This window comes from Suncus etruscus, chromosome 12 (genome assembly GCF_024139225.1).
Source record: "Suncus etruscus isolate mSunEtr1 chromosome 12, mSunEtr1.pri.cur, whole genome shotgun sequence".
Classification (NCBI taxonomy): domain Eukaryota; kingdom Metazoa; phylum Chordata; class Mammalia; order Eulipotyphla; family Soricidae; genus Suncus; species Suncus etruscus.
The window spans coordinates 91,446,095-91,456,570 of NC_064859.1; the positions used below are offsets into that span (position 1 = coordinate 91,446,095).

Sequence of the window (10,476 nt, forward strand, 5' to 3'; positions counted from 1 at the left end):
AGTGTTAAGAATTCTCTAGCTTCTGAATTTAGAATTCAGAATCTATTTGAATTTGAACCCAGTTTATTCTTAAAAGCCTGTCAGTGAGGGCCAGAGATGTGGTCCAATGGTCAAGTATTTATTTGGCATGCATAAGAACAAACCTTCCAAGCATACCTCAGTTTGCTCCCTGGAACTACAAATTTAATTTAAACGTGAGAGCCTGGAGATATCTCTTCCAAGCAGTGCCTGGGGGCAGGGGGGGGGCCGGGGGGGGGGGAGAGCCCAGAGCCCCTCATGACAATTCTTAGCTAATTCAGCCTGCAGTTCAGAGTTAGGGCCTGAGGAGGCGCTGTTGGTCCAGCCTTGTGGTGTTAGGAGTTAACAGGACCTTGAGTCCTGTGCTAAGGTGGAATGGGAGGGTTTTTTTTTTTTGGGGGGGGGGGGGGGCTTCAAGACCATATCCAGTAGTGCTTAAGGAACTCTGTGATGTCAGGGATCAAGCCAGCATAAGTCACAAGCAGGGCATGAACTATACTGTCTGCCCCCAATCCAAAGTTCGTGTTCTTGTCTAGAGCTGGTGCAGCTATCTCATGTGAGATGTGGGGGTGGGGGTTGCTTTTCAGGCAAATCCAGGGGGTGCCCTGCAGTGGAATCCATTTAAAGGAAGGGTGCATGTCATAGCTATGAGGTTGGGAGGATTTTGGAGGCTTGGAACATGCCCCGGAGACTCTGATGTCTTTAGGAACATGAGGCGTCATGGAGACAATGGCCATACATACGTCAGGGTTTTGAGGGGTTCTTTAGCCATCCACTCCCTTCTTGGCGGGTTTTTTTTGGGGGTGTGGGCCACATCCAGCATTTCTCAGGGGTTACTCCTGCTTTTGCACTCAGAAATCGCTCCTGGCAGGCTCGGGGTCCATATGGGATGCCAGGATTTGAACCGAGGGAGGTCTGTCTGCATGCAAGGCAAACATGCTATACCTCCAGCACCCCCTCCTTGGCAGTTTGAATGTATTCATATGCAGAATGTGTTTTATCTGAGACTCTAGAACCCAAGCATCATTGTGGATAGATGAACACCAATCTGTTTGGGGGTCCCCACACCCCTTGGTTCCTGCCGCTGTGACCTAATCCCCAGAATGGCCAGTTGTGAGTTCAAAGGGTGTCTTGGGAGCCCAGCAGTGGGAACATTCCCCCAACTGGACCTGCTTATTGACTGCCCCTGGCCCGTGGGCTCCGAGGGGTAGGCTGGGAGCTGGGTGCCAGCGAGAAGGGACTTTGACCAGCTCCCCCTCTGCCCTGCCCTTAGGACCATGCTTGCCAACTCAGCCAGCGTGCGGATCCTCATCAAGGGCGGCAAAGTGGTGAACGATGACTGCACCCACGAAGCCGATGTCTACATCGAGAATGGGATCATCCAGCAGGTGGGCCGCGAGCTCATGATCCCCGGCGGCGCCAAGGTGATCGATGCCACCGGGAAGCTGGTCATCCCTGGTGGCATAGACACCAGCACGCACTTCCACCAGACCTTCATGAATGCCACGTGTGTGGATGACTTCTACCATGGCACCAAGGTATGTGCAGCCCCGGGCCTTCCCCTGCTAAGCCTTCTCTTTCTGAAGCTAAGGCTTCACCAGTCTCATGCACGCATGAGGTTGCCCCCACTGATTGGAAGGTTCCAGATGCTGTTGGGGGGACTCCAGTGACAACTGACATAGGAAATTTCAGGCTAAGTGAGTGTCATGGTTTCTCCGATCCTGGGACAGCAGTGTTATCCATCACTGGGACTACCCAGTCCCCCTTGGCAGGATTGGGGGTGTGTTTTTATTGTTCTGCAGTGCCTAGAATTGAACCCTGGGTCTCATCCATGCAAGGCAAAGGCTTTGCCACTAAGCCACTTCCTTAGCCCCGCTTTTCCTTCTCTATTTTAGTGTCACTTATCTCAGACCTAGAGAAAGAAGGATTAGTTGGTGTTTATTATTGCGGGGGGTGGTTTGGTGGCTCCTCCAGGTACAATAAGCTAAAATCACTTCCCAAAGATGGTGAAAAATAATTAACACAGGCTGAAAAGAGAACAGCAAGAAAGGCACTTGCTTTGCAAGCGATCAACCCTGGTTTGATCCCTGGTATGGTTATGGTTCCCCTGAACCTTGCCAGGAACATAGAGCCAAGAGCATTGCCAGGTATGGTTCCAAAACAAACAAACAAACAAAAGAAAAAGCCTTTTCTAGGGGTCAGAATGATAGCACAGCAGTAGGGGGTTTGCCTTGCATGCGGCTGACCAGAGATGGACCCTGGTTCGATTCCGGCATCCCATATGGTCCCCGAGCCTGCCAGGAGCAATATCTGAGCCCAGAGCCAGGAGTAACCCCTGCGTGCTGCTGGGTGTGACCCAAACCCCCCAAAAAGTCTTTTCTAGATGATTTTAGTGGCAGTAATGACAGAAACAGGCAAAAACCCTCCTCCATTGGCTCTCCTAGCTCATCCATTTTATTTATTTATTTATTTATTTATTTATTTATTTATTTATTTATTTATTTATTTATTTTCATTTAGGGTTTACTCTTGGCTCTGGGATAAGTCCTGGCCATAAAACTAACCAGGATTGACTATATAACCCCTATAAATCATTTTTTAACCCCTATAGATCGTTCTGGCCCTGTTCATTATTTTTGTTTGTTTGTTTGTTTTGGGGCTACACTCAGCAGTGATCAGGGCTTACTCCTGGTTCTGCACTCAGGAATCACTCCTGATGGTGCTCAGGAGAACCTTTGGGAAAACAGGTATCAAATTCAGGTCAGCCATGTAGAAGGCAAGGGCCCTACTAACTCTACTATCTCTCCATTATATATTTTTCATTTTATATATATTTTGGGGGGGGCACACCCGACGGTGCTCAGGGGTTACTCCTGGCTATCTGCTCAGAAATAGCTCCTGGCAGGCACGGGGGACCATATGGGACACTGGGATTCGAACCAACCATCTTAGGTCCTGGACCGACTGCTTGCAAGGCGAACATTGCTGTACTATCTCTCTGGGCCCCTGTTCATTATTTTTATTTTTTTTTATTTTTGTTTGTTTTGGGGTCACACCGGCAGTTCTCAGGGGTTACTCCTGGCTCTATACTCAGAAATCACTCCTGGCAGGCTCGGGGAACTATATAGGATGCTGGGATTTGAACCACCATTCTTCTGCATGCAAGGCAAATGCTCTACCTCCATGCTATCTCTCCGGCCCCCTGTTCGTTGTTTTTATTTTTTATTTTATTTTGTATTAAATATATTTTTATTTAAGTAACATGATCATAATTGGGTTACAGTCACAAACAGAACACCCCCCTTCACCTGTTCATTATTTTTAAAGGTGCCTAAAAAATACTAGTGGTGGCCTTCTTCCTGAGGGGCTTGCCATGACATTATTTAAAAGTTACAAGTTGGGGGGCCGGAGAGATAGCATGGAGGTAAGGCGTTTGCCTTTCATGCAGGAGGTCATTGGTTTGAATCCCGGCGTCCCATATAGTCCCACGTGCCTGCCAGGAGCAATTTCTGAGCCTGGAGCCAGGAATAACCCCTGAGCACTGCCGGGTGTGACTCAAAAACCACAAAAAAAAAAAAAAAGTTATGAGTTGGTAGCTCTTGCTATATGTTCTGGAATATAAAATAACCCACTTTGGACATGCAAAGCAGATGAATGAGCAGAAAATGGCATTGCCAGTGGCTGCTTCCCTGCATCCTCAGAGCTCCTGAGCCTCTCCAGTTGCTTTATGACTATTAGCCATCAGCTGGCTGTGCCCGGATGCCAGTCTATGGCTCCCAAGGCCTGGTGTTCTATCCTCCCAGGACTTGGCCCTGATGCAGATCTAGAGCACCGCCCTTGAATGTCTATTAAAGGAGAAAGTGGCTGGATGAGTGAATGAATGAACAAATGAATGAATGAATGAATGAATGAATGATGCTGCCTTTACCTGTAGTTCTCCACCCAGCATGTTTGGATTCATCAGCAAATTTTTTTCTGAATGCAGGACCAAATTTAGAATCTCCAGTACCACAAGTCTCATGTCCAGGATTGCTGAGGACATGGTCCCTTGTACTTCTAGGAGCGGGTCTTCACTAGCTCCAAAACAGCGGCTCAGTCCTTAAATCCTCCCAGGTCTCTGCACCCTAAAATTCCACCCCTGTTTACATGGAGACTCAAATGAGCTTGCTGCTGTGTAGACGTCTTGCGTCTCAGCAGTTCTCATGGATCGTAGCACTACACGATAGGAAAGTGGGAGCACAAGCGGCCAAATATGAAATATGAAATAAATGAAACCACACAGAGAATGTGGGGTTTCTGGCAGGAGTGCAACAAGTTTAATTTTTTGAGCAGGGGAATTTATAGGGGGAAAATTAGCCACAGGTGAAGAAGAATTGTAATCACAAAGCCTAGTACAACAATAACAATACCTAAGCTATGGGTGTGACTAAAAATTCTAAGTTACAAGAGAGAAGGTCACAACTCCTTGCAAGCTTACTTAAAATGCAAAAATCAGGATTAGGAGAAAATAGGAAATATCTAGAAACTTGGTCTTTCTAGGCTGGACTCTATTGTTATAGAGGTTAAATAAAGGGAGGTACCAAATCCCCAAGAATGAGCTTCCCTATTTCTAGAGGAGGGTCAAAAGTCAAAATCTGTATTCTGGTTCCGCCCTTGATTAGAAATTGCAGCTGTAAAGGACATATTTGAAAAGGAGAGAAAAATCGTCTTTGCTTTTAGGGCTGACTATATCCAGAAAAAGGGGTTCTCAAATAAACTTTGGTGCTGGAATTTCTGGGCCAAATTATTTGATAAAGGTCAATATGTTGCCTGATAGAAACAAAGGAGAGATAGTCAGATACTGGCTGAAAATGTAATGTCAGGCGTCTCTTTGGAAATTCCTCAACCATCCACGCAGGGGAAAAAGGCGCCCACAGCGGGCCTTTTGAGGAACCCCATGGGGGCTAAATTAGTTCTACCCACCAGGAAAATCTGAGGATACATCTGGTGGGCTGAGCCCCCCTAAAAGCTTAGGCATGCCCTGGCAGCTTGCTGCCTTGCAGTCATGAGGGCCCCTAAACTCAGCCCTGCAGAGTGTAAAGGGGACAAGCAGAGACTGGCCATGCAGTCATAGGTAGGGTTTGTCTAGAATGATGTCCCTGAGGATATAAGCACCCCTTTCCCAGTCCAGACCCCAGGAAGGACAGGCTATGAGAACTTCAGGTATCTCAGTCCTGCTATCCTTGCTGGGAGGAAAGTGAGAGGGGACACTCCCTGTCGCTGCAGAAGTCTTCTGTGATGCCAGATGCAGAAGGGCCTTGTCTGCAGTTCGATCCCCTGGCATCCCATATGGTCCCCCAAGCCAGGAGCAATTTCTGAGCGCATAGCCAGGAGTAACCCCTGAGCATCACCGGGTGTGGCCCCAAAACAAAAACAAAACAAAACAGTACAAAATGAAGAATGAAAAGTGTCAGTCAGGGCTTTAACAAACCCCCACCCCCCGGACTGACAGCGGCAAAATTCCATTGATTGTTTTGACTTTCCTGCCTGGGGCTCATCCATGCACTTTAAGGAGTTTCCCTTCATGCTTTAAGGGGCTCCTGCCCCTTGGCACAGATCCGGCCTGCTCTCTGAAGGTCTTGGGTGCTCATTGGCTTGGGCATTCCTGCTCAGGCTGCATCTTCTGGCCGGTTCACTCTTCTGTCCAGCTTCATGTCACTGCATCCGTTGGGTTCTGGGCTGTGGGGTCCATGCACACTGGTTTGGGAGATTCTGCAAATGTTCCCACAGGTGGTTTAGCAGTCCAGACCCTCGGCAGCACGACAGGCCATGCTTTGTGCCAGTCTAGCCCTCGGAACCTTGCCCTCAGCTGGCACCATTTCCTCTCGTGCTCCAAGCCTGGCAAACCCTCCAGCCTGGACTGGCCACCGCACAGCCCCCCTGCCGTCTGCCAGCCTCTCTCAGGCCAGGCGGCCTCTTTGTCTCCCTCTGCTTGGAGCCGTCTGTTGGGCTTCATTAGCCAGGAGGGAAGCTTCTCCCTGGAGCCTCAGGCTTTTTATAGCTGGGGAACTCCCCAGCAGCCTGTGGAAAACTCAGAGGCGACACAGGGCTGGTGAGGACAGGCTGAGACCACCCCTGGCATCTGGGTCCACGTCACATCTTAGATGTGAAGAACTGGTGGGCCTGGAGATCCCAAGCTGCCCTGGAGGTGGGCATGGCCCTGATGGACCCTCTTTCTCTCTGTATCCTGGTGAGAAATGGCACCTCCACACACACAGCTTCTGTCCTGCCTTAGGTAGCATCTTCTTTGCAAGGAGCCCTAGTTTCCTGCAGCAGATCTTGTCCCAGACCCATCCCTGGCTGTCCTACAATGGGGCTCCTTGCTCTGCCCTGTCCCTGGACGCACTCTTGTTGCCATGCTGAGCCCTGATGAAGGATTCAATTATTTACAGGGCCATGCACACTGCTGGTCCATGTTGACCCACTTAGTGCTTGGCTGGAAACTGTGATAAGCCCAGGTAGAGGCTCCCCGAGAGATCAGCCTAGAAGGGGAGATCAAGTTGCATGTCTCTGTCCTGTCTTACAGATCCACGAGGGGTCTTAAATGGTTCTCCTTATGCTCTTTCTGCTTTTGGGTGGTCTTGATCACCCCTATAAAAATGATTATTTTTTAGATGCAGAGATAGTGCAGTGAGTAGAGTACTTGCCTTACATGCAGCCAACCCCAATTGGCATCATATAAGGTCCCCTGACCTCTGCCAGGAGTGACCCTGGAACACCACCACGTGTGACTTCTTACTCTCAATTTCTTTTAACAATCTCTTGGCAGCGCAGTGGGTAAAAGTCTGGGCCTCCCTGTGTCAAACAGGTGCCCTCCCACTGAGCACCCTCTCTGGCCCCTCTATGTACCATTCAAAGTTCATTTGTGTGAATGGGGGATGCTGAGAGGTTCCGTTAGGGGTTTTGCATATGAAATTCAATTTCTCCAACACTATTTGTTAGAAAGTTTGGTTTATTTTTTGTTTTGGGGGGTTGTTTTTGTTTGTTTGTTTTTTGTTTTATTTTGGGGGGGGTTTACATCCGGCAGTGCTCAGGAGTTACTCCTGGCTCTGTGCTCAGAAATCGTCCCTGACAGGCTCGGGAAACCATATGGGATGCAGGGATTCGAACCACATCTGTCCTGAATTGGCTGCATGCAAGGCAAATGCTCTACCATTGTGCTATCTCTCCACCCTCATATTTGTTAGAAATATTTTACCTTGTCCAAAATAAGTTCTGTTTCTGTGCCCCCTTTTCTGTCCTTTTGGGTTTTTTTTGTTTGTTTGTTTGTTTTTTATACCAGGAATGAAGTCCTCCACCTTTGTTCTTTGCATTTCATTGTGGTTTGTTCTCAGCTTATCTGCCCTGGAGAGCAGAGTTTCAGTAAGACTGTAGGCCATGGGCCAGAGAGATAGCCCAGCGGTGTGCCTTGCACACAGCCAACCCAGGACAACCCACCTGTCAGCCTCCCTACCCCACTGGGGCTTCTCCCTGCAGCTTCAGCACCCCAATTCTCCATATTACCAGGCTCAGCCTGGTGGACTGTGACCTCAATATCTCTGAGCCCCAGACAATTTCCCTGCCTGTGGAAGGCTCAGTGTTGGGAATGGGATGCACTGACCCTCTGGTTCCAGGGTCCCTGCTCCAGGCAGCAGCTGGCATACTCAGCCCATGACCTGCCCTTAAAATATATTCGTTAGGGGTCCTTCTACTCCTGAAGCTGGGGTGGGAGGCAGTGGGCTGGCTGCAGGCAGAGACCTCAAGCCCCACTTGGTACCTCTGACACAGTTGTTTGGATTTTGAAGCCCCTAAGGGAGGTTTTCTGGGGCCAAAGCCAGAGTCCAGCAGTGATGGCTCTTGCCTTGCACACAATCAACCCAGATTTGATCCCCCGGCTTCCCATATGGCGCCTGAGCCTGCCAGGAGTGCCAGGAGGAATCAGCCCTGATCATTGCTGGGTGTGGCCCTCCTCCCAAAGAAGAAAGTTCTTCTTCCTTTCCAGTTGGGGACGTTGTCTCAGGGGGTGAACCTGGCTTTGGGTCGCACTGCCATTACTGCGCTGGAGACCCAGGGAGGATGCCCAGCCTGGCAGAGGATGGTGTGGCTATGTTCCTGCTTCGGGCAAGGCGGGCACCAACTTTGAATCAAGATGCTCATGGCCGGCTGCCCAGCTGCTTCCCGCCTTAGGGTTAGAAAGGGCTGGGGGGGTGGAGACAAAGGGTCCCTCTGTGTGCCCCCTTTGCCAGGGCCTCCCTGGGGCCGCTGCCACCTTCTCTCAGCCACCCAGTGCCCTATGAGGATCCTTCCCAGTCTCCATGGCAACCGCGAGAGCAGGAGACAGCACAGTCCTGGGGCTTTGATTCAAACAATAAATTTAAACGGATGCTGGGTTGGGGCTGGAGCTCCTCCCTCACCCTCAGAGCAGCACTTTTCAGGGGGTCAGCTCTGAAATCGCCCTGTGCCCTCCCTTGCAGTAGGACCACCCTCACTTGGGGCTTCCCCACCCTGGTTCGTCCGGGCTGTCCTGATCTGTAGAGGGACTGCCTGCCTCAGAGGGTGCCAGGGGGTGTTCCCAGAGTCTGAGGCCCCTAATTTTTGCTGGTTGGGGTTCCCTGGTCCCATTTTCTTTTTCTGTAAATCGAGGAATATGAGTCCAAGCCCTGCAGCATCCTGCTTCTAAAGAGACTTTGTTTTGGGGTGTTTTCTGATGTGGGGCCACACCCTGTGGAGCTCATGCTCATGCTCGATGCTCTTAGTCAATTCTAGCAGTAAAGAGACTGGTCCCAGGGCTCCTGCCTGCACTCAGGCAGTTAAGCTCTCTCCAGCCCCCAAATTATTTGTTAGTCTGTTTATTTTTGATTTGGGCACCATTTCCGGCAGTTTCAGGACTTATTCCTGATCCTCTGCTCAGGGGTCAGTCATAGCAGAGACAGGGAATCAATCGTATGGGATGCCAGGGATTGAACTCAGTCTACCACGTGCAAGACAAGCGCTTGCTGTGCTCACTTGCCATCCCACCTCCCCAACTTTTGCAGTGGCGAAATAGAGTCTGAAGTTGCCACTTTAATGTTTCCTGTTGCAGTCCCAGGGTGAAACTCTGGGCTTTTGGGGATGTTATTGCTCTGAGGGGACCCATCCCTCTCCATTTCTGGGGTGCACACAGTGACACCCACAACCACATCAGGTACCTCCCACCATTCTGCTCCAGGGCTTTCCCACTAACCCCTCTAAAGTTCTGTCCCCTTAAACACTCACCTCCCCTACCCCTGGCACCCGCCCATTCTACTTTCTAGAAATCTCTATGATGTTGGCTGTTCTGGAGATGGGGCTAGCTGGTTTTACCTAGCACAGTCCTGTATAGGCAGCAGGAGATAGCAGAGTGGCCTGACCTACGGGCCCCTTTCAGGGAAATAGGAACTTGTTGGTAGGGAGGGGAGACAGACAAACAGACTCTGAGAAAGAGAGAGAGACAGAGAGAGAGGGGGAGAGAGACAGAAACAGAGGGGGAGAGAGAGAGAGAGAGAGAGAGAGAGAGAGAGAGAGAGAGAGAGAGAGAGCTTTGTACTCTGGAGATCTGGGCTTGATGCCCCATCACTGCTAGAAGTAACCCTGGAGCATTGAGTTGGAAATATCCCCTAAGCACTACTGGGTGTGCCCCCCCCCAAAATCAAAAGGTCACTCAGAGACACCCCCCAAACCTACTTTCCTTAAGGTAATAACAGCATCCCCAGTTGAAACTGAGGTTCCTACCCTTCCCTCCTCATTCCAGCATCTGGGGGTGGAGAGTCACCCAATTTGGGAAATGTCTCAAGAGTCTCATGCCTTTCTCTTATTTATTTATATATTTTTTTGCCTTGGGCCACACCCGGCAGCACTTGGGTTACTTCTGATTCTGCACTCAGAAATACTCCTGGCAGAGTCGAGGGATCGAATCCGGATAGGCCCCGTGTAAGGCAAATGCCCTCCCTGCTGTTCTGTCTTTCCTGCCCCTATGCTCCTCTTCTTTGGGGGTGGGGGGAGGCACACTCAGTGGCTCTCAGGGGTTATTCCTGGCTCTGCATTCAGAAATTGCTCCTAACAGGCTTTGGGGACCATATGAGATGCCTGAGATCAAACCCGGGCAGCCATGTGCAAAGCAAACATCCTCCCCTCTGTACTATGGCTCTGTCCTCCATGAGAAATCTATTGAAAGTGTCCCTGGAGAGACCCCAAAGATGTGAAGTGGGGGGCACCTCAATCTCTGAGGTTCTGGGCTTTGTTTCTTCACCTGCCAGCTGCCTCCACTGGCCCTATCTCCTCACTTGACTCTGCAGCTGCTACAGTTGCCCTCAGCTCAGCCCAATAGTCCGGGTCACCCCAAATCCTCTCCTGAGGCTGCATTTCTGGTTTCAATAACAAGTCTAGGTCCATGGCTTGTGTACCCGAAGCCCCTTCACAGCC

General features: G+C 50.2%; 1 protein-coding gene across 1 annotated transcript in view; it reads left to right on the forward strand.

The window, feature by feature from the left end:
• The window catches only part of DPYSL5 (dihydropyrimidinase like 5), a 67,288-nt gene that overhangs the window by 33,182 nt on the left and 23,630 nt on the right, over positions 1–10,476 (forward strand). Inside the window, exon 2 of the mRNA XM_049784479.1 lies at positions 1,292–1,556. Within this exon, the coding sequence (XP_049640436.1) occupies positions 1,296–1,556 (261 nt within the window). The 5' untranslated portion in view covers positions 1,292–1,295. The remainder of the gene's footprint in view (positions 1–1,291; positions 1,557–10,476) is intronic.